Source organism: Cibotium barometz, chromosome 6, assembly GCF_041138505.1.
Source record: "Cibotium barometz isolate CiBa-2024 chromosome 6, ASM4113850v1, whole genome shotgun sequence".
Taxonomy (NCBI): domain Eukaryota; kingdom Viridiplantae; phylum Streptophyta; class Polypodiopsida; order Cyatheales; family Cibotiaceae; genus Cibotium; species Cibotium barometz.
The window spans coordinates 3,406,581-3,431,080 of NC_141051.1; the positions used below are offsets into that span (position 1 = coordinate 3,406,581).

The 24,500-nt window shown below is 41.2% G+C and overlaps 1 protein-coding gene across 3 annotated transcripts in view; it reads left to right on the forward strand.

The window, feature by feature from the left end:
* Positions 1–11,095, forward strand: part of LOC147637352 (c-Myc-binding protein) — a 124,986-nt gene extending 113,891 nt beyond the window's left edge. For 2 of the 3 annotated variants that reach the window (XM_086799139.1, XM_086799138.1), the window contains exons 4-5: positions 9,528–9,651; positions 9,750–10,046. In XM_086799139.1, coding sequence (XP_086655265.1) covers positions 9,528–9,651; positions 9,750–9,806 — 181 coding nt within the window. In that variant the 3' untranslated portion in view covers positions 9,807–10,046. Of the gene's footprint in view, positions 1–9,527; positions 9,652–9,749; positions 10,047–10,168 lie in introns of those variants that run through there. The other variant, XR_015266028.1, reaches the window with a different exon arrangement.
* Positions 11,096–24,500: the final 13,405 nt, after the last annotated feature.

Here is a 24,500-nt window from a genome sequence, read left to right on the forward strand (position 1 = left end):
TGGCAAAGCAGGGCAGCCAAGTATTGGCAGCTGCGTTTCCTTGCAGACAGAGCAAGCAGCAATGCGAGTGTCTTGGCGGCTGTAACAAGGCAGAAGTCAAGCACTACAGCAAGGTGCAGGCAGCGCAAGGTGTTGAAGGTGGCCACTACAAGGCGGCAGAGAGCGTGGAGGAGAAGGAGCGACACACGTGGCTTGGGCAGCGTTTCATAAAAACGCTACTGCTCTCTGTGCTTGGCAAACTTTGAAGCGGGCAGACCGGGTCGATTGAGAAGAGGTGGACGGAGTTTTCGAGATGGGACTCCCGTGTTCGAGCAAGGACGACAAACTGAATGGCGACAATTATGCGCATTGGAACTTGATCATGAGGCTATGGTTTAGCAGAAAAGGCTTATGGGACATTGTTGATGGCTCGGAGGAACGTCCCCGAAGGGATAGCAATCGGTTCACACGTCTTCAGGAGGAGGAGTTTCTCAAATCTCTTGTGGATTGGGATGCTCACAATGCGAAGGCGATGTCGGCGATTGCAGAATCTCTCACCAAGGAAATTTCCCCTGCCATTTAGACTTTAAAGACTGCCAAGGAAATGTGGTCAAAGCTTGCAGGAATGTTTGATCGAGACTCAACAATGCGAGCAGTAACCCTTCTCGGCCAGTTGTTTTCCATCAAGTTTGAAGCCGGGACCTCTATGCAGTCATTTCTAATGAAGGCAAAGGTTATCCATGATCAGTTATCGGCTATGAATAGTGCGTTAACTAGTACCCAGTTAGCTGCCTTGGTTCTTACGAAGTTGCCTGAGGAGTACGAGATGGTCTCGAGGGCATTACGCTTACAAGTCACGAAGGAAAAGCTGGAATTTGATGATCTTAGCTCTTTTCTCATTGAGGAGGAAGCAGTGCTCATTTCCCAAGACAAGATTCGAGTTCCGAAGGATGTAGAATCGGCACATACTGCATCGGAATCCAATAAGAAGTCTAGGAGCCGTTGTTATAAGTGCGGAAAGCGAGGGCATTTGGCTCGGGATTGCAAATCCAAAGCTAAAGCTCAAGGCTCGACAAATGACAAAGGCAAAGGCAAAGCTGACGAGGATGACAGTGACAGTGATTCTACTAGGGATGCTACGGCGTCTGCCGGTGTGGCGAGGACTACACTGGCACGTGCTCCAGCATTCTAGCTTGGTGGATGGATGCTACCACGTGCTTCAGCCAGAGAGAGGCATGTGAGTGGCAGAGAGGGGCAGTCTGTGCTCCCGTTTTGGTGATTTGGACCCGTGTGTCGGAGTTCAAGGCACATGTATCTGGCATGGAACAGCTTGACAAATCTATGGACGTGATGTGTTCGTAGTTCATTGGTAGCAGACTATGGATGGGATGAGTTCCTGGTTCATTGTGTAGCAAAATTTTGGGCGTCGTGTGTCGACAGTTCAAGGTTCAGAGGATTTTTTTTTTTTGAACATGATGTGTTCGCAGTTCAACGAATGGGGGATCATGGATGTGGAGTTGTTTGCAATTCATTATTCTATGTGGCAGCTGAAGCTCAAGATGGCATTCCTTGAGGAGACAGGTTGTTTGGTGCATTTTCCGAGGTGTACTTGGTATCCGGCCAGTACTGAGGTGTCCATGGTTGCATCTGCATCGACTTGGTTTCTTCATCTATGCCCACTATGAGCTACAGAGAGGGTGTTAAAAGTAGTATCTCATGTGGGAACGAGCCTTAACAAAGGGAATGAATTATTTATTTAACTTATCCTATATAGGTCGGCCATTTCCATCTTGAGGGTATAAATACCCATGCCCACCTTTGTAATTCTCATCTATTCATTGCTAATATCAAGTTCAAGCGTTGTTCGCCAACCTCTCTCTCTCTCTCTCTGCGTCAACTTCTCTCTCTCTCTACGTGTATTCAAACTTCCGCATGCTCGATTCTGACATGTACCTGCTGTACCACTGTACCTGTTGTACCGGCTGAATGGAGAGTTGTAGTTACTGTACCAGCTCTATTGCATGAAGACCCGTGGTTTTTGGGGAAGAATCAGTACCCACACGGAGGTATATGGATTATGTTGTTGGCTCGGCATTTCTACAGCCTATGTTCCGGCTTGGTAGCCTCGTGTTGGGCTGTGTTATGGCATTTGTATATGGATAATCCGGCATCTCCCGTGGGGAGAGTAAGGCCCTCAAAGCTTGTACATGATATTATTCTCCTTGGGTAATAAAATACTCCGGGGGGGGGGGGGGGGAAGTGGGGGGGTCGGCCCATTCCGGCCTCTATGTGGTTTCACATGTGCAAGCTCCATTTTCAGCATTTGTGGATGTTTTGTCCAGCTTTATGTTTTATGCAAAGTGATGATGGATATATGTTAAGGTTGTGGCCATGTTTAAATGTTTTAATATGCATTGATGGTATCAACAAGTGTGTCAAATGCCCTAGTCCCCCGGGCACCCGCCGCGAGTTTCACTTAGAACCCACCTATTTCTTGAGGAGGCTAACATGAAAAGCATTATGTATGCGCCAGTGTTCAGGAAAAGTAAGCCTAAAAGCCACCTCATTAATCTGTTCCAACACTTGGAATGGCTGATAGTACCTAGGAGACAACTTTGGGCACTTGTCTTGCCGGGTTGCTTTTGAAGGGGTGCCTTCTCAAACTTGAGAAGCACCCAATCGCCTTCTTTGAAATCTACAAAACAACAATGTTTATCTGCAGCTTTCTTATGTTTTTCTTGAGTTCTTTGTATGGCTGTCCGAACCTGTGAGAAAGCTGTATCCAAATCTCTAACACTCATTGATTTCATCCTTCGTGGGAAGGATAGGTGGAAGCACCACCCTACCATAAACAATCTCAAAAGGTGCTTTCCCAGTGCAGGTATGCACCATATTGTTATAAGCAAATTCCACAAGAGGCAAGTATTTCTCCCAATATGATTTCCGCTCAGCCACATAGCATTTGAGCAAATCAAGTACAACCGAATTTGCAATGTCACTCTGCCCATCCGTCTGAGGATGATAAGCTAGTGAAAATTCAGCTTTGTGCCCATATTATCAAATAAAGCCGCCAAAACAAACTTGTGGTTCTCGGATCCCGATCACCCGCAATAGTCTTGGGCATACCATGATGCTTGAAAATCTTGGCCAAGAATTTTCTCGCCATGTGCTCAAGCTTAATATTCTTTCACACATGAATGAAATGAGCATGCTTGCTAAACCTGACAATGATGGTCCATATGGCATCATTCCCCTGCTGCGTTTCAGGCAAATCCATGGCTGATTCGAAATAGGCAATGGTTGAAGCAAACCAGGTGCCTATGCTTGTCAAACTTCACTTTCTAGCAATCCATACATTCGTGCACATAAACATCTATGTCTTTGTGCATGTTTGGCCACAAAATGTACCTCTGCGTAGTGGCAAGAATTCCCCTATGTCCTGCATACGGCAGTGCATGGCATTCATCCATCACCATAACCTGTAAATACTTATGCACACACAAGTGATTTTGCATCATCAAATATCCATCCCGTATGCAATTGTTTGGGGCTGAAATGGCCTGCTGTAAATGACCCCATATAAGCTGAAAATCATCATCAGAATTATACGAATTCCGCATGTTGGAAAGATCCTGATGATAGGCAACAATGATAGTATGCACCTGTGGCCTTCTAGAAAGAGCATCTGCCACTACATTCTTCTTACCAGGTGTATGCAAAATCTGAAAATGAAACCTAGAGAGATTTGCCCATCTCATATGCTTCGTTGATAACTTAGTTTGCATCAAGAAGTATCGCAAACTCTAGTGATCCGCGTTGACAACAAATTCAGCCCTAATAAGATAATGCTTCCACACAGTAAGGGCATGCTCTGCGTGTTGAAGATGCCTGCTTTCAAAAGCTATGGCGTGCCCTTCCTAATTCAGAACAGCTCCAATGCTATCTCCACATGCATCACACTCAACCAAAAAGGGTTTATGTAAATCCGGAGTAATACAAGCTATCAGCTTATGGGAAGCTTCTTTTTCTTCATCATTCCACTTAAAGACAGCTTTCATCTTAGTGAGATCATGCAAAGGTGAGAGAATCTTTGAGAAGTGTTTGATAAACCTCCTGTAATATGTACATAACCCAAGAAAACTTCTGACTTGATGAACAGACTTCAACTCTGGCCAATCTTGGATAGCCTGTATTTTGCTTGGATCCATGCATACCCCATCCTTGGATACGATATGACTAAGATAATGAATCTCAAATAAGAAGAATTCACTCTTCTTACCATTTATGTAGAGATTATGCTGCCTAAGCTGTTCAAGAACTGTCGCCAAATATTCTCTATGCTCTTCCTCATTCTTTGAGAAGACAATGATGCCATCAAAGAACGTGCCAGTAAACTTCTGGTGTTTCGTGAATGTGCGGTCCATCATTCGATTAAAAGTGGCAAGAGCATTGGTAAGGCCAAAAGGCACTACCAAAAACTCATAAAGTCCAAAAGCGGTTCGAAAAGCCATCTTATGGACATCCTAGGGTGCCACTCTGATCTGATGATAGCCACTTTTAAGATCAATGCAGCTAAAACAAGCAGCTCCTCCCAATTAATCCAAAATATCATCTATGCGTATAATAGGAAACATATTCTTAATCGTGATCTTATTTAGGACACGATAATCCACATATGCTATACGAACCATCCTTCTTCTGTACCAATAAAACTGGCGAACAATACGGAGAAGAGCTAGGGTGTACTAGCCCTTTCTCAAGCAAGTCGTTAACTTGCGTCATAATTTCCTCTTGCTGGTTGGCACTTACCTGGTAAGGTGGCCTATTAGAAGGAGAACTACCCGGAATTAAATCAATGTGATGATCTTCGGGTCTCTCTGGTGGTAATTCACCAGCCAAAGCATCACGAAAACAATCGCTAAAACCATGTAAGAACTTTACCCTTTCTTGCGTCAAATGACCCACATTCACATTAGTTTGACCATGTTCAACTTCATCTTTGACAAAAACCAAATAAGAACAAGTAGACTTTTTCATTACTTTGCGAATTTGTACATGACTGACAATAGGTATGGTGCTTCTTGGAGCACCAGCATTTATGACCACTTCCCTACCTCTATGCAAAAAGGTAACTTTCTTGGACTTACAGTCTCACCTCCCCCCATCGGTGTTGCAGCGCCGACCATGCATACCTGGCCTTCTCCGTCACATGCTAATACACCAACCAACCACCTGCTTTGCCCCATCACCGTCCGAGATACCACTTCACCAGAGAGACCTCGTCCATCTATTCTGATCACGTCTACCGCATCCTCTCCGACCTCGACCCCCACATCCCACTTGATGAGCTTACCACACACCTCTCAGCCACCCTCCATACGTCTGCTGTGCAGCCGCCTTTCCACACTCCAAAGCCAGCCCTACATCACCAGGACGGATTGTCCCACAGAATAGTTGGTACGATGAGGAATGTCGTGATACTCAAGCCCATCTACATCAGGAGATGGTGCTAGGATCCACCACTCACGAGCAGGCTAGCCAGGCTTGAGTAGGAGCTATACCAGCTATTTTTTGAAAGGGACTGTAAGGAGGCCTGGAGGATCTTACAGGATCATCGCCTTCCGACTCCAATTACTTCACCCAGCACGTGGCACACCTATGCGACCTCTCCCTACCATGCCCTCGAGCAGCCCTCTCCCCCATCCACCCGAACCTCGTCCCCCACACTCTTCCTTCTTTCACCTCAGCATGGTGAGAGATGCTATTGACAGGATGCAGACTGGAAAAGCACAAGATCATGATGGACTCCTCACTGAGCGTTTCTCCAATGCTAAGGACACGCTAGCTCCTTTACTAGTTCACATGTTTAATAGGGCTTTATGTGAGGGCTTCCCCGTCAGCTGGTCATTGAATACTATTGTACGTATCTTGAAAGTAGGTGACCCCATGGACCCCAACAACTACAGGACTGGTCATTGAATACTATTGTATGTATCTTGAAAGTAGGTCCCCATGGACCCCAACAACTACAGGACTATCGTGATTGGTCACACCTTGGCCAAGATTTATGGTTTGATTTTGGAGCATGAGCTTAGTAGATGGTCCGAGGAGCAAAGACTCAGAGCACTGGGGGCAGGCAGGCTTCAGGAGAGGGCACTCCACACTAGATCATATCTTTACACTACGGGGGATCATTGAGGGGGGGAGAGCTCACGGGCATTGGATATACTGCTGCTTTGTGGATTTCCGCAAAGTGTTTGATACCGTCCCACGGACCATATTGATGAGTAGACTGCAGGATATGGGAGTGCTAGCAGAGATGCTTTGGGGGATCATTACACTCTATGAGTCAGTCATAGGCAGAGTACGGGCTCGAGGAGGTGACTCAGAGATCATACACAACACTATCGGGGTGAAGCAGGGCTGCCCCTTGTCTCCTACTCTGTTTGGTCTATGCATTGACAAGATCTTGGATTACATAGACAGACAGGGAGGACCAGGAGCACATTTGGCAGGAGTCCTGATACCAATCCTCTTGTATGCAAATGATATTGTTCTTATTTCTGATTCACCAGAGGGGCGCAGAGGCATTTGGATGCATTACGGGCCTTTTGCGAGGACCGGGACCTCACTGTGAACCTTGGAAAGACCAGGGTCATGATCTTTAACACCTCCTCACAGTGGATAAGTAGATCTGCAGTACAGTTTACATATAGTGGAGAGCCTGTGGAGTATGTTACCTCATATGTATACCTTAGGATCACTTTTGCTGGACCTCAGTTCTCGATGCGGAAGGCGGCCGAAGCTAGATTGATTAAGGGATATGCAGCCCTTGGCTCACTAGAGAGGCAATGCTTTGAGATACAGTTTCAAGAGCGGAGGATGAAGCTTTGGCTATTTGATACTCTAGCTACACCTTCACTATTGTATGGAGCCCCCATCTGGGGTCCTAGTTTATACCACAGGAGAAGACAGAGGAGAGAGCTGGCCGAGACAGATACAGAGGAGGTATATGATGGGTGGAAGCCGATGGAGAGGCCCCTAGTGGTGATGATCTCATGCATGATTAGGAGTAAGCCATCAGTGCCACATGAGATTGTGCGGGCAAAGATGGGGGGTGCACCGATAGTGACAGAGGTGCTATTCCAGACAGTAACATATTGGCACAGGCTATGGGAGCTTCCACTTGATAGATATCCCGGCTAGCCTTGGAGTCCTCGAGACAGTTGACACTTGAGGGAGATACAGAGTACTAGTATGCACAGGTAGGCTCTTGGTTTGGCATGCACGGTATGTAGATGGAGGCACTCCCCGCGTTCCAGTACAGCAAAGAGGCCCCATCATTTGCTCTCAACCGCATAGAGCGGAACAGGGTTATCAGGAAGGACATTGTCAGATTGGATACTCAGAGGACATGGAGTTCACCTAGTCGTCCGCTCTAGGGACAAAGATGGCCTTCTACAGAGATCACCTCCTATGCCTGAGAGAGGATGGGTTCATCATCCACCCACGCTACATGGACACTCACCTATCCTTTGGGGTGATGAGGACAGGATATGGCAACTCTGTCACACAGAGCCCGAGACAGGATCATTACATATGCTGATGCCCTGTATACTATGAGATTCGGGGGGAGGTTCCACTGCCTTTTCCGAGCTGGGTTTGGACCACTTTCTAGGATCATGGACTTCTCGGATCAAAGATGCCTGGAACTTTTTCTTCTAGAGCTCCGTAGACACAGGCAGTCCTTAGTGAGATCTAGATCAGCTATACTTGCTCGAGGACCAGCACAGAGAACTCTCACCGACATCTTCCATACCAGCATTCCGAGGGCCGATCTACCCATCATACCCAGACCACAGGCTAGTGCAGGAGCTCGGCCGAGAGGTGTGACACTCGAGAGAGCCACTGAGTTATGCAAAGCTCAACACCCCAGACCCCATGGCCCTCACCCACAGCCACGCCACCACAGGAGGACTCGGGCCATCATCGCAGGACCTTCTCACGCTAGCTCAGTTTTACCATCTTGAGCACCATGTCACAGGGGCCCATGAGGGATGTATTAGGGTGATAAGAGAACTATCTGCTCATGTATCTATATCAAATTTTATAGTTCTAGATTTTTGTTATGTTTCTTTATTACTATTTTGTACCCAGGATGATGTACCTCATGGATATGATGTAACCTTTTGGTCTCAGAGGTCATTTTGGCCTTTTGAAGATGTTAATACATCTTTCTTTCTTTCTCTCTCACTCTCTCTACGGGACTTGCACCAACATCACGCGTGTGCTAAGGTTTTAATCCCTTCCTACGTCACTTTCCGTGTCTAAGGTACTGCTATTTGCAGCCATATACACAAAATGCACGCTTTAGAATCCCAAAAAGAAAAAACTCCCATGCACTTCACAAGATCACTTAGGATTCAACCTCCTGCAGAATTCGACCAGCTCTCTATATAACAGAGCAAACAATCCAAAAACCTCATGTGTAGTGAAACGACCAAGGCCCAGGGTGTCACCTTCAAGCACATGCATTTTTTCCATATTTATGCTATGATTTTAAAAACCGTATGAGCATACCTATCCATAGCATCTTCTCCACTCACCTCTGACTTTGCTTTGTCTTCCGCCCTAAGTGTCCCATAACACTGGGCCTTGGAAGACAAAAAGCTGCCCACAGGTTAGAACCCAGAAGATTCACGTGATGGATTTTCTCCTTTCTTTTTGGAGTGTTCCCAGCTTAATTCCAACAGGTTTGGCTCTGATACCAATGTAAATCCCTCTAGGCTAACACACCCTGAGATTAAGCATAAACAAAAAGGAAACATGAATAGACACTAGCATTGATATGTACCTAGACACTAATCTACGGATTAGGGACCTAGTCGTGTGGGGTTAGGGGGGGCCAGGATTAGGGGTTAGCAAGGAGATACTGGGCTAGGGTTCTTGGATTGATAAAACAAGCTTAATGTCCGTTTATAGCAATTTAGCTATTTATGGCATAGTTATCACTATTTAAGTGAGATCTTGGCTTATTATGAGACATAGTTGTGCGGATGCACCATTGAAGGTCTGGCTTGGACCAAGAGAGTATACATGCTCATGCCACACACATGGTGAATACAAAGGTTGGCGTGTTGAAGGCTTTCGGGTAGCTATGCACGGGCATATGAGATTGTGCGAGAAGCCCAAGCGTTGGCTCAATGGAGATTGGTGGATGCCGGTGATTTGGTTTAGGACTAACCTTGTTTTCAGTTGTGGTTAGGGTAGATTTTGGGAAGGACCTCATAGGCATCTATCTCAACGCCCAATCATAGAGTTGTTCAGGTTCACCCCTGAGCATAGGGGGATAGTAGCATCCGCATGTGCAAAGTCCGAAGCTTTTAACCAAATGATTTTGGTGCGAGGGGCATATGCTGCTCCAATGTTTGGATCTTCCACCCACGTAACTCGAGTTTAGCTACGTTTACTTGAGCCACCTTTACATGATTTGTGTTGTCTTCTATAGCTCACTTCTCTCGAGTATCTCAAGTTAACTTGCATCTCAGGTTTATACAGCATAATTTGGGAGGCCCCACTACATCGGAGTTTGAGAGTCTAAAGACAGAGAAAGAGGATCTGGAGGTAAAATACAAAGAGCTTTTACTACAGCATGAACAGGCATGCAAGAAGGTATGTATGTTGTCAGCTGAGCATACTAGCCTGGGCTACTAAAAGAACAACGGTGTCCACATGATCATATTATCCACCCATTTATGATTGTTGTTTAGGTGGAAGAACTCAAAGCCCTTAACGTGCAGAAGGATACACCTTCAGAAGCCTCTTAAAGTATGAGCTTCAAAAGACGCCCATTTCTGGCCCCTTGCTGTACTTCAAGTTGTTGCTGAACATGGATTTTTTTTTTTAGTACAAAAAGTGAAGATGATGGAATTTGTGTGGGATGAGTACTCGTTATGGATGGGTGACCCAAACTGTTTGGGTGTTTGTTAAAGCTAGAAAACCAGAAAAAACATTAGTGCTTGCTGCATTCATAACTATAATGCTAATGTAGATAACCATTTCTCCAACTTTGGGTGTGATCTTACTGTTATGTTCCAAGTAACTTTACAGGGATTAAGAAAGCAAAGATACCTCCGATTGCTAGGGCTCAGAGCCCTTTGGCATATTAGCTCTGCCCGCAGGACATCAACTCTTATGGTTAAAGAGCAGGCTCAAAGTCGTGAGATAAAAAGACCAACTTTTACTTGTATTGTGCATCAAACCGAATGCATGCTTCTTGTTTAGAGTGCTGTTTGAGAGGTATTGGAAGATTGCAATACATGCGCAACTCTCCTTGCTTAGAGAGCTTCTTGAGAGGTATTCATGGCCTGCTTTTACGTTAAGGCTACCTACATTACATGTTCGTGGATACCATAACGCATTTTTAATTGAACGAGGGAGTAACTAACACCATGCACAACCAATTTACAATCACACAAGTATTTCTGTTTGCAAACAAATTAGGCTTATAATATATTTGTGAACAGGAAACTTCACGAGGTCAAACCTTGCACTCGTGCACTTCCACACAACCGTGACTGTCATTAGTGAAGAAGAGGGGAGGATGCATGCAATGGTTTGTAGAGTTAGAAGATGAAATGAGGAAAATTAGAAAGGGGTGGAGGCCCTTGTAAGGAGTTTGGGCATGCTGGCTATTGGTTAGCCCTAGGGCCTCTCTCCTTGAGGTTTTTCAAATGCCGTCAATTCTCAGGGGTTTTCACTGATTTGCTATATGTGGAGTGCGGGGGAGTGTTGATGCTCCCGTCGATGTCTACTGCAAATGGAACTCGCCTTTAAGGTCTGATTTCAGTTACCAATCTCATTCAGAGCCATAGTAAAGATGTACTCGGTTCATAAGTATGATGCTCTTGCACACGCAGCTTAGTATGGGTTCATAAGTATGATGCTCTTGCACATGCAGCTTAGTATGGGTGCTAGATGTTGGATTTTTATAGCAAGTGCAGGTGGCATAGTACCCCTTCATTTGTTAACTAATCAGGACTAGTTTGGTAACAAGATAAAATAGTGCCTCGAGACGCTTTTTTCTGCTGATAAGTGGCCATCTTTATTTACAAGTCATCTATGATGGTTTTTCATATGCTATCTTTCTATCCTGTGACCCAAACATTATCATTAAAAACCAATATGTTTAGATTTGGTTTGTAGGAGGAGAATTAATGAAAAACTCACCTACATTCATGGTAACGAAAATAAGACCCTAAATGGAGAAATGCGGAGTTTAGAGGGTTTACTTCACAAATTACTTGCATCAAAACCATTCTTACATGATCTAAGGGCTCTCTTTTGCCTTCAAATTTGGAGTCTTTAGTGATGTGATGAGTTTTCAAACCCTATTTTCCTAATACACTTCTGTTTGACTGTTATTTGGCAATAGAATAGGGACATGCATTTCCAAGACTTTTTTCTTATAATTGACCACCTCATTTTGAGTTCTAATTACATAATGTATGATATATGTTCACTTGTACACATTTATTGAATTTTCTTGAGAAGTCTATTTGAGCCTTTTTTATTTATGTATTTTTCCCATGTCTTTTATTCATCTCTATGTTATAGAACTTGAAGAAAATTTACATTGGGGAAAGGTTCAAACTTCAAAAATGCTTTTCATAACCGTTAAAAATAACACTTTAAAGTCTTGTTGGGTCCAAACTAGTGTTAAGCCACATTAATTGTGGAAATATAGGTTGGGAAGCATGCAATACACATCCATTATCTTAATTGACTTGCAAGGAAGGTAATCATCACCACGTGAAAATAATTGTCTATTTTGAAATTATAAGAGGTTCAAGATTTCATTAGTAGAGATGCATTCCATGGGTAGAAATCCTCATGATCTCCATAAGCCTTCAGATATAGCCTTTATTGCCGCTCTTACGTGTGTAGCCACCATTATATCTCCTTTGCTTTGGTAGGAATATTGAGAACTTGATGATGCATTTTTCTTCCCCTTGAGTAGATCCTTCTATAGTGGCATTCTGATACCTAGTCGGGGACTATTTAGTCTTCCAACTTTTGAAGGTGCTACAACTTGTGGTTGAAATACCACAAAGCTTGATGGTGATTTGAAGATGGGAAAATAGGCAAGCACATCAGCTTGACCAGTGACTTTTGATTTTGTGATAAATTGCCACCTCAACGTTGACAGACCTTGGGCAAGGAGATGTTAATTTACATACATTTCTACAACCCTAGCTTGAATAGACACAAGCAAATAAAAAAACTCAAGATAAAGCATGAACAAAAAACACAAGACAGTGCATTGCATGCAATCTCTCTCTCTCTCTCTCTCTCTCAACATGAGAGGCTTCCTCTTCTCATTGAAATCATATTCAAAAAATTATCATAGGGAGTAAATAATAGCTTTCCTTGTCAAAGTCAAGCTTCCCTTTTACATAAATAACCATATGTTCGTGCATATAAGGTTTTTGCATAAAATTAATGACTAAAGCATTTAAGCTTTTTGAATCAATGCCCCAACCATACAATAATATCAAATCCAGAAATATGGTACACAACAAAGATAATACTCTATACAACACCATAGTGGGTGTTCACATGTTATCTATAAACCCCATCATCAATGCAACACCTTAGTCGCCACCATTGCACTCCTGATCATCTATCTCACAAACATCAACCATGTCAATTAAAACAATTAGTTGGTATATCCACAGGATTGACATGACAACACAAAATAGGCACAAACATATACACCAATAATGCACTACCTCAGTAGTTAGTAGTTACATAAAGATCACCCGTAATACTAGTAACGCTAGCATGCCCCCAAATATATATACCAATAACATTGAGTCGTTTAGTATTAATAAGTGGTCTCACCCACGATACCAACCAATCAACATGGTAATGGTCACCCATGCATCCCTAAGTAACTCTAGAGGGATAGGATCTCCTGCTTCAGTTAACAATTGACCTTTGTTGCGTGTTTGATTATATAAGCGAATGAGGTCTAGACAAGAATGAAAAAACCACTTAGGCATCCATCAAGTATCATGATGGTTAGTCAAGAGATATTTCGTGTAAACATGACTTGTGCGTGTGGTGGTGTGTTGATGATCAATAACAATGTTAGGCTCAAGTAAATTTTCTTGATCAATAAAAAGTGGTGGTTCTTCATAGGCTGGATGTGTAGGAAGTGGTCCTAAAAAATGCTACAACTCTTCCAATGTGATGGAAGAAGAAAGGATGTTACTTTTTTGAATAATCTTTAATGGTCCATATGCCTTGGTGACAAGGATTCTTCTCTACACTCTTAAACCTCCTTTTCTCAATTTTCAAGAGATAATTCTTCTTTAAATTATATATCTTTTCTCTTCTTATTTTCATGTTCACTATACTGCTCTTAAGATTGGCATATAGCTTGTCGGTATATAGCATTAAAATCTCATAAACTGTTGGGATTCCATAAGGTATGTAGTTTGCATGATGAATAGGTGTACAACTTGTTGAGATTTCAATGTGTTTTTACAAGGAATGAATAAGGCTTGTTTATTACTAAAGTAGACCACTATTGTCCAAATCATATCATTATGACTTGCTATAGTAGGAAAGTCTATGATAAAGTCCATTGAAATGTGTTTCCCATGGTTTATTTTGTATATGCAATGGTATTAATAAACCTTATTGCTTACCTTTATAGCTCAGCTTATGCTGCTCACACACCCTAGCACATTTTATTTGCAATGGTAATAATAAACCTTATTGCTTACCTTTATAGCTCAGCTAATGCTCACACACCCTAGCACATTTTATTTGTATATGGATTATTTTTTATTTTTTTAACTCCCTTGGAATAACTCATTTATTTCTTTCATAAAATTTTCTAATATCATTTTTCCTCTTTCTAACTCTAATATGTGCAGGGGGGATGGACATGTGCACAAGGAAAGGCCCAAAATAAATTTGTGCGCATACCTAGCTTTGCCAGTTAACTTAAATTTCTATTTTTCTAATTTTGTTGTCTCAAAATCCTAAGTATCTCCCATTAAATGCATACCTAAAAAATCACATTCTTGCACTAGAAAGTGCACCTCACAAAATATCACCCAAGTTAAAATTAAGGCGTAGGAGGAGGGATCTTGCATTCTCTCCCACTTGAAGATCCAATATATCAACATCTCACAAATTGGGGATAGTCTTTCTTTAATACTTCCTCTTTTTCCTGAGTGACATCTTCAATTGAGAGAAAAAGCGGTTGCCTGGGGTTTGCTAGCAAGACTTGAGGCAGGGCTTTGGGCAGCTCTTTGTTGATAGCAATTTACAATTTCATAAATGCCCCATTTTTGGCAATATGTGTAATAGAGGGTGGGATGGGGTCTCAAATGTGGACACTTCGTGTATGGTTGGCTTAACAAATCGGGCAACACACTAGTTCCCTCTTGGGGTAGAGAAGATGGGATTGACCAACCTGATCCCGGCTTTGGTCGGTTCTCGAGTGTTGGGTCATTTGCTGCATTAATGTTGCAGCCAGCTGTTTGACTTGTTGTCCTGATGTGAACTCCTTGATTTTTCCATCAAGTCTTATGCTGGTTGTTTTAAAGGAAGCCTCGGATGTGTCCTCATGCAGTTCTCGAGAACACGTTCCCTTGACTCTTTAGGTCAGCCTACCAAGATCTCCTTCTTTATAGACTGCATTTGATAATCCATCTCATCTAGCATCTACTTAGCATTATGGAAAGTATGAACTCATTTTGGGACCCTGTAAGGAGTTTCATGCTCTTTCTCTCTCTAACAAATGGGGCCACGTGAAATTTGAGCACATCATTCCCAAAATTTTTGGAGTGGGTAAATTTAGAATGTACGCTTCAAGATCTTTCTAATAGTATATAACATGATGGGGTTCTAACATATGATAGTGAAGCTCCCCAAAAATTGGTTTCAAAAGTGATGATGTGGCCATGTAACATTACATTGTGTTTGTGGTGTATCTTGAGCATTACTACTTGCGAGAGATTGTATATTTCATCATAAGCTTCTCAATTATATGTCACATGGAGGGGTTCTGACATAAGATTGATAGGGCTCACCATGGCCCCATTTTTAAGAGAGATAAAGAGCATGAAACTCCTTAGAGAGCCCCAAAATGAGCTCATAATTTCCCTACTGACACTTCCACTGTGATCAGAGGATCAAACCTATTCAATGGTGTTACGCAATCTTGTCCATGATATAGTGCCTTAAATGGACTCATCCTGATGCTTCCATGATGAGAAGTATTATAAGCCAACTCTACTAGATGTAGATAGTTCATCCATCTCCTGGGTTCTTGTCCATAGAATGCTCGAAAGATATCCTCAATCACATGTTTACCTCTCTATTCATAGTGAGGCTTACCTCGAACAGTGGAGTGGTACATGGCGAGAAGGGTGAATGAATCCCGAGGTTCATGCCGCTCATGATAGCCCCACCCACATCAAGAAAGTAACCTTACTAGCCCTGGTGAAGAACCTTAGCCAATATATACTACCAAATACCTCACCTTGAGCAAGGAGAGTTGAAAGCCTTGCACCTTCATGGAGCTCATGTTTTAAAGATCCTAGAGATATTCATACATGAACTTTATGTGCACTCAGAGTGGAAGGAACATCTTGCTCATCTTTGACCTTTTTTTTGAGAGATATAGAGTCTAAAAAAACGTCTCATATTGAACCCACTAAAGTGCCAATTTTGGATGGGACGACAGTGAGCCATCCTTGGACACATTGTTTCCAAGAATGGCATCTATATAGAGGTGAGAATAAAATCTGGGTGACCTTGAAATATTAATTCCAGCTATCATCAATTCCAAGGGATGGAGAGATTCATGGGAGCATGTAGGGTATTATAGAAGATTTCTTGTCTTGTATGCCATATATGTCCAACCCTTGTACAAGTCGCTAATTGTCTTTGAATGGACAAACAAATGCCAATGAGCATACGAAAAGGGCTTACAAAAAACTTTTCATATGCTAATGGACATACGAAAAGCTAAAGAAGGTATTAGCAAGTGCACCCATCTTGAAGTCCCCCCAATTGGGATCTGATTTTTCATGTGCATATTGACACTTTCGTATTTGCTATATTGGATACGTGTTAGCATAGCCGAAGAAGGACATGTGGACTTCCGTGTGAATTTGCTAGCTCAATGATTCTTAACGTAAGTATACAGTCACAGAGAAGAGAGAGAGGGTTTAGCCATGGTGTATGCTGTAAAGAAGTACATACAATATCTCCTAGCTATGAGATTTGTTTTCTTTGCCCTTAAACAATTGTCGGTGAAACAAGCCTTGCACCATGGGAGTTGCTCATTCTTTTTAGAAGTCAACTTCACCATCATGAGAAAGGGATCATTACATGTTTATGTTGATTCATCGTTCCAAAATTTTGAATGGAGAACCACTCTAGGAGTGGAAGAGATCATCTTCCCACTGCTTCTTTATTTTGATTAGAGAAGTATCTCTGGGAGAGGAAGAGATGATCTTCTTGGTGCTCCTTTATTTTACATTGACTGTGACGTGCCAGAATGGAGTAAAGATATTGCCCACTTCTTTTCCAAAGGATTTTCAATAGATTGCCCCATCAAGAAGGATAGAGCTAGATGTCTCATCAAGCTATCCCTTATCAATTAATAGCAGGAATGCTTTACAAGAAGAGTCAAGATGGCATCATGAGGTGCATTTATGAAGATGACTTTATTTTCATCCTTGAGAAAGCATGCTTGAGCAAGCCCATTTTGGCATCATCGAAAGACACTTTGCCGGGGATATCATAGCCCCCCCACAAGGTTGTCTAAGCATGACTACACTCTTTGGAGAGGTAGCAAAGTTTGGCAAATACTGCAATGAATGCCAAAGGTTTACCATAGTCCACCAAGAGAAGGATTACATGTCACCAACCCCAATAATCTTAGAGAGGAATCATTCACCTTTCCTTAAGGATTGTTCTAGTGAAAATAAGGGGAGCTCATGGAATAGCCAAGCATCAGGATATTGTGATATGAGGCCCCAATGAGTCGCTCTATCTTGAGGGTGATTTTCGCTACAAGAATATTGTATAGATATACATAGCTACTATCAGAGTTGCGAGTCAAGTTTAGATGAAAGCATATGATGTTAGAATGTGTTTTTTGATAGTTAATGTGAAATCTAAAACTGAAACTTTACTGGGTTTCTCTTTCAACTAGAGCAGTAGGTCACAAGGTTGTACCAATCAGACATGCTTAGACTATCCACAAGGTGGCACCAAATCAGACATGCTTAGACTATCCACAAAGGATGATATAATAGCCTTCACCTTTAAGAATCTTATTTCCTTAGTTCATTGTGCAGAGTGAGCTGCCTTAGCAAGACACTTCAAGAACCTTCGTTTTTCAACCATTGTAGATCAAAGACATAGGTTGCACTTGCAGACAATGGATTGATGGCGCTCTATAGCTAGGATGAGAGGTTGTCAAATATCATTTCTCTCATGATGATACTCATTCAATTGGACATTGTGAGAGGGATAGTTCTTCATGGACCTCTATAGCGCGATCTTAGAGCCCATATTGTTTGATGTATAGAGCCCTTAGAAACTATATTCCCTGTCTTAAATTGTGATTGCTAGTCAAGCATCTGATCATGTTTATTATGGCATGTCTATCCGTATGTATCGCCACTCTATGAGAGTGAGACTTGATCATTGATGGCATGCTGGCCTATCTCATTTTAATTAAATAAACTATTGGAATAAAGAAATGTTGCCTTATCTTTTGTCAAAAATCTTTTTAATAATGATGTGTAAACTAAAAATATAATATAACTGAGAACTTGTCTTCTACCTTAGAATGACAAGCGGGTTTGCATTTGAGCATATGGCCAATGGACAAAAACTACTATCTCAATTGTAGAGAATATTACTTTGGTAATCTTATTAATCCCTATTCAGGATAAATATAAATTTACTGTGGTGATAGATATAGACTGTCTTCCGTATTACGCCTCAAACCTGAGCTTAGCAATGATTATGGAAAGTTTGAATTTTATAAAGGAGTATAGGATTCCTTGGTAGAAGCCTCTTTACCCTAAATGAATACTTAGCCAAGATTAACCATCATCTCATTATATATCTTCCTCGTAGAAAATTTATAATTATAGGCCAATATAGTTATTTCCAACTTTTTGGATCTCAGGATTGAGACTTCCCCCAAGTGATGTAATAAAATTTGAAGAAATAAAAGAAGTATTTTCTTGTCATAAAAAAATCTTGTTACTTGATCACTATAAAGATTTTGATACACAAAGAGTCTTTTCTTTTACAAGAAATCATGGGGCATGCATCTCAAGTACAGAATGTTGTACCTAAAGTAGATTGATGTCAAAGAAGCATTCTATAGATCACACCTAGGGCCATCCCCCGAAGAGAAGAAAGTAATATTGAAGAAGTGGTTTTGAATTGGATTGATTCCATGGATAAAAACTTTGACATTATAGGGTGCAATAACTGTAGGCAAGATGGCCCTTGCTCAGTTTAAGATAATTGATATTGCTTGAAATAGTTGGAGAAGATCAAGACAATTTCATAATGGTAGACATTACTAAGATCTAGGGAAGTACCCATAGCTTTGAAGAAAGTAGTCTAGAATTGGGATGTAAATTTAGCATCTTTATCTGATTATCCTTTTCAGCAACCCATGTAATCTGAATCTCTTCTTCAAAAAGACTTTAGCAAAGCCAAATGCAGTATAAGCCTTTTTCACTGGAGAAACCTTTGTTAGACTATCCGCCACTACTAGGATGGAGTCATATTCATTATTAATTGAAGGTGATCCGATGATGAAATCCATGCTTATGCATTCCCATTTCATACGCCCGATGTCTAAAGGATGCAATTTTCTTGGTATTTTTTATATTTTTTTGCTTTGATCTTTGGTAGACAACTATTATACATCCTTCTTAAGTTTGGGCCAAAAGAAATTGTGTCAGGATTTGTCGCTAATGCAACCAATTGGAGCTTTAACATGGGATTTGTCACTAATGCGACCTTTAACTTATCAAAGGCACTTTGGCACACATAGGAGACCATCTAAATGGAGTGTCCTTCTTAAGAGAAGCAATCTTGGCATATTAGGGGAGGAAGAAAATATCCTCTAACTACCTTGTTGAACCTAAATATCCTCTGACTTCCTTTTATTGTCTTTAGTTTTGGCCAATTAATAATAACTTAGACCTTTGGGCGATGAGTTGATATTCTATCCTTTGACACTATGAATCCTAGATATTCAATACGATCAGTGAAGAAGGTTCACTTACTCTTCTTAGCAAAAAGTTTGTGCTTTCTGAGGGTTCAAGATTTCATGCATATGCTTCTCATGATCGGTAGTAATTTTTTAGAGTAGACTAAAATGCCATCAAAGAAGGCGAAGACAAAATCATCTAGATGCCCTTTGAATATTCATTGACCAATGGATTCAGAAGGTAGCAAGGGTAGTTCCAAATGACATTACTATAAATTCATAATGTCCATGTTCAAGACAGTCTTAGGAATATCATGTATCAAAGTCAATCTCAAGAATATCAAGTATTAAAGAGAGTTTTAGGAATATCTTGCTCCTTAATCCTAATTTCATAGTACCCTGACTTCAAGCCAATTTTTTGTAAATATCTGAGCACCATGCAATAGATGTAAAATCTTATCTATCTTGGGAATATGATATATATTTGTGATGGTTAGTTTAGTCAATCCTCAATAACTCAATGCACACATTGAGGCACAACCTGAAAATCCCATCTTCTTTTGAAAAAGTATGCACACACCCCATGGGGATACATTGGGTTGAACAAAGCCTTGCTCCAAAAGTTACCTTAACTGTTTCTTCAGTTTGATAATTACTTTTGGAATAGCCTTGCAATTGGTTGAGCTCTAGGTATTAGATCTATCTCATGATCCACCTTGTGAGTTGGGGGAGTTTCAGTCAAGTCTGAATGAAATATATCAGCATACACACTTAACCATTCACGTTTCTTAGCATCTAATTTCTTGCCTACAAGATTTAGCTTAACAACATAAATTGCCAGCTTCTTTCTAAGTTCCTTCAGTAGTTTAGACTCCTTTACAAGTTGTAAGGTAGGAGCTCCAGTTACTCCAATTCCTTGCACCTTGTTTCTGTGAAGATCCATGAAAGAAATAGTCTCCTTTATACACATTTTCAATTAATTCGAATTGCACATTGGAAAGTTCTTTTTGAATTTCTATTTCAGGGGAATCCATCCCATCCTATCACTATATTTTCTCATGAGTTTTGTCTTCAACATTGCATCTAGGGGTATCTTGTCAAAGGCATGTGTATGGATTTTTATTGGTGGTGGGAACTATAGAGCCTCACATATTAATTCTTCTGTAATCAATACTTGCTCCGTGGTGCCATCTACTTTTGTCACTGTCCCCCTCTTGGTGGCTTTGTCGTATGTCTTTATATAATCTGCACATAATTATGTGTGTATGTTTTAGGAGAGAACCTATGCCATCCTCCTAAGGCCCACCTTCTCCATCGTCTTGAACTTATGTCTCTTCTAGATTCTAGAGGCACTCCAGGTTGTAGTACTGCAAAGCCACCTTTCCATGCACCATGTGGACTCTTTGCTGATGATGGCACCATGGAAAGCCTGGGCATATAGACCTAGGTAGTTCATCTTTGGGCCCCGTGCTGGTCTTTTCTTTTGGCATCGGGGATCCCATCGCACTGGCTTGTGTCATCACGGCGAGGGTCTCTGCGGCTTCTGGGTCGTCTGAGAGGTCGACATATGTACATTAAAAAAGATCAGTCCATAGACTGGTGGGGCATGTGCCACGCCTTGTTGTTGCCTTTTTTCTCCTTTTTCTTTTTCTTTTTTCCTTTTTTAAAAAATGGTAAGAAAGTTAATTGTGATGGGAAGTCTGTTAGTGGTGTGAGCGATTAACGGGGTATATTAGCTGTGATATGACAGGGTCCAATTAAGTACCATGAAAGTGCAGGTGTTAAAGCCGTGAAAGTGTAGGCCGTGAGGGGTACTCCTGTGAAATGTGGTAAACCCGTGAGGTGGAAATTCGTGAGTTAGATTTCCATGAATTGGAAATCCATGAGTTGGATTTCCGTAAGTTGGAAATCCGTGAAATGGGAATTTCATGAGTTTTAGTTATGTGAAATGGAATTCCATGAGTTTGCAAGTTTTTTGGTCGTAGCTGTGAGTTTGAAGGTTTTTGGCAATGAAGTTTTTAGGTTTAATTTTTTATAAATTAGATGAATGCATTATTTGACTAGACCGTAGAGCGGGGTTTTGTGCAAGGATGATCACGAGGTCAGTTAATGATTATGACAGTGTTTGGCAATCAAAGAAATTTGTTTCGAATGCAAAATATTGTTTGAAATGCAAATATAGTGTTCATCCAAGGCATTCAATGATTACAATCAATGATTTGAATACATGAAAGAAAAGAAAACACAAGGAAAGGCCCAAGCTCCCACCTCAACCCATATGTGTCGATTAAACTCGAAGGAGTGAGGAGGAAGGCGATGCAAGAAAGGCTCGACTGCTATGTTTGTGCACATGATGACCGGCGATTGCAAAATGACAAAAAAAGGAAAGAATTTCAAATTTATGGCATAGTCGTCGGACTGGGCGGCTGCCTTAATGAAGAATACCACGTTTCGTCCTATGATTGGTCCAGCAAAAGTAATCGTTTCACACCGTGAAGCACTTTGGACCAATTCATGGTGTGAAGCATTTTGTACCGGTTCACAGCATGAACTGTTTTGGATTAGTTCACAGCGTGAAGCATTTTGAATCAGTTCATGGCATGAATTGTCTTGGATCAGTTCACGGCGTGAACCTTTTGGACCATGTGTGTGCAAGATTGATACCCTATATTTCTCCTCATGTTTAGACATGCAACCACGCATGCAAAGAAGTGAATGATACCCAATTTTACCTTGTATTCATTTTGTAACTAATGGATACATTCATCTTTTTATTGCCATGGAAACGAAGGTGGTACTTTGGCACTTCTGGGTAGGTGTTGTTGCAGGCGTTTTAACTTCGTGTGAGAGTGCTTGATTCTTCCCTCCATGTAACTGAACAGTGTTTCTATTGAGTCCTATGGATTGGGGCTTATATCAGTGTCCGTTTGTTACACCTTCTTTTTCCTCCTTTTAATGTCCTTGTCTAGCTCCTTGATCGAGGTGGTTGCAAGTATTGGTTTGGTCATATTTAACCCATCTTGTTGGGTTGGCTTCTTCCTCTACACCACTATTTGTGCACTCTTAGCATTGGTTTCAGTTGTTGGGAGTTAGTTTTGAATGCCTTTACTACCCTTGGCTTTATATTTGGAGGTGTTGTAACAGTGGCCATTGTACTATTGTATTGCCTTGGTAGTAATAACCTTGTGCCATTAGCAAGTCCTTTCAAACCCATTGCCTACGAATGCTTTGTGGAGTGTTTTTTTACTTGGAGTACCGCCAACTTACTTTGTGAAAACCATTTCTGTCCCTTATCTCCATTTTGAACTCTTCTTGTTGATTCCTTATTGACACCCTTCTCATCCTTGTATTGCTGGTTTCCAAGTTGACCCTTAGGCACCCAATGCTATGTACCTTGTGACTTGGGCTACTTTTTGCGTAGAGATTACGGAATTGATGCCTTTTTTACTTCATGAGCTGATGTCACCATGCTTGGTGTTTCTATATCCTCAATCATGGCTTGCTTCCTTATGTTTATTGGGCTCCATAAGGGTACGAAAATAACATTGTTGCCCTCATTCAGCAGTGCTATCCTCTTTTCCCATTGGATATTACAATTTGCTGGCGCGAATCCAAGATCTTCCTAGGATCATTTCTTCCTCTATGGAACCTGTAGGCATGACAAACACCTTTCCAAAACCAAGGAATTATTTATGATGAGATGAAAACATTAACACTTAAAAATCCCTCAGCTTTCATAGTTGTCAAGTGCGCACTGCATACTTGTGCATTCGTGGTTTCAAGGTGAGGTTTATCTAAGGCTGCCCATGTCTCATATGAGATTAGGTTATGCTTTGATCCCGTATCTATCAAAGCAATGCTTGTTGCATGATATTTAGCCGTAGAGAGTCTCACCCTAAGTCATGTTGGCTCAATGTTTAGTTCCTCGACGTCTAGGAGAGTTAGTGAAGCCATGTTCATGTGCAACATTCTCTTCTGGGAGTATCTGTTTGGCATTGGTCTCCCTTGCCTTAGCCTCTTCTTGAGCTTGGTGGATTTTTTCTTTTATGAGCTCCTTCCATTGTTTTGAAAGATATTCTTGTAAGAGCATCTCTTGGGTCAGTGGTCCAAAATATTTTTTAAGTTTTCTCCCATTGATGTAACCCTGCATATGTATGCCCTAAATTTTCTCAATTCTAACCGACCCTTGAGGTGTGATCTCAGACACTTGGAAGGGTCCTAGGCCTCTGTACTTCAGTTTCTTTTTTCTGGTCCCCCGTTTCCAATTCTTTTTGTTTTAAGTTACTATCGAACCAATGTTTTCTTTGTAGTTTTTCGACCATAAGCCCATGCGATGTAATTAGTCTAGTCTCATCAAGCTTCTCTAAATTGATTAGCCTTTCAGCTAATGCATTTTCCGTCAGGCGTTCTTGCACTACAATTCTTAAGATTGAAACTAGGTATTCCATAGGCATTACTGCCTCAACACCATAAGCTAGACTGTAAGATTCCTCCCCAGCCTCTCAAGATGTCCAGTATCTTCCCTTGCAATCAAATCCCTCTTCAGATATATAGAAGATCTTATTTCTACCTATTTTAGCTTAGAGAGAGAAAATATTCTAGAGAGAGGTTATTCAAATTTTAAATATTTTTTTATGGAAAAATATCTCTTCTTATTAAAATAAATTTCCCCAAAACAAAAGTTCAAAAAGATTTTCAGAAGGTGCATTAGAAATCAATTATAATCTGTTCAAAAGGCCTTATCCTAGGGGTCCAGATTTTCTGAAAATTTTAAATTAAGGTTTTGAGGGGCCAATCAGATTCATCTAAATGTGTGGAGGAGATAAGTAGAAGAAATAAAGAAAATCCCCCCCAAAATGAGTAAATACTCACATAAGATGAAGAGTGGACTAAGGACCAAAGGAAATACTAAAAAAATGAATTTTTGACACCTCAGAGTGGAAATTCCCCCTCATGAAGGAGGCACCTATTTCACATGTGTGGTGGAGTTTTAAATTTCCAAAATTCGAGATATTTCATCTCTCCTCTCTTCTAATTCAAGTCTAGTTGCAAAAAGTAAGCTAAACTGACCAAAAAATGGTCAAAATTTGACCAAACTGATCTTTTGGAAAATTCTAGAATTAGTTTGCTTGGTTAGAAGCTAATAGAAGCCTCCCCCTTTGTTGAAGCTTAATAGTGTTTTATGCACTGTTACCCTACGCCTCCCTAGAGCCAAAACCTATGAATTTATTAATAATTCATTAGT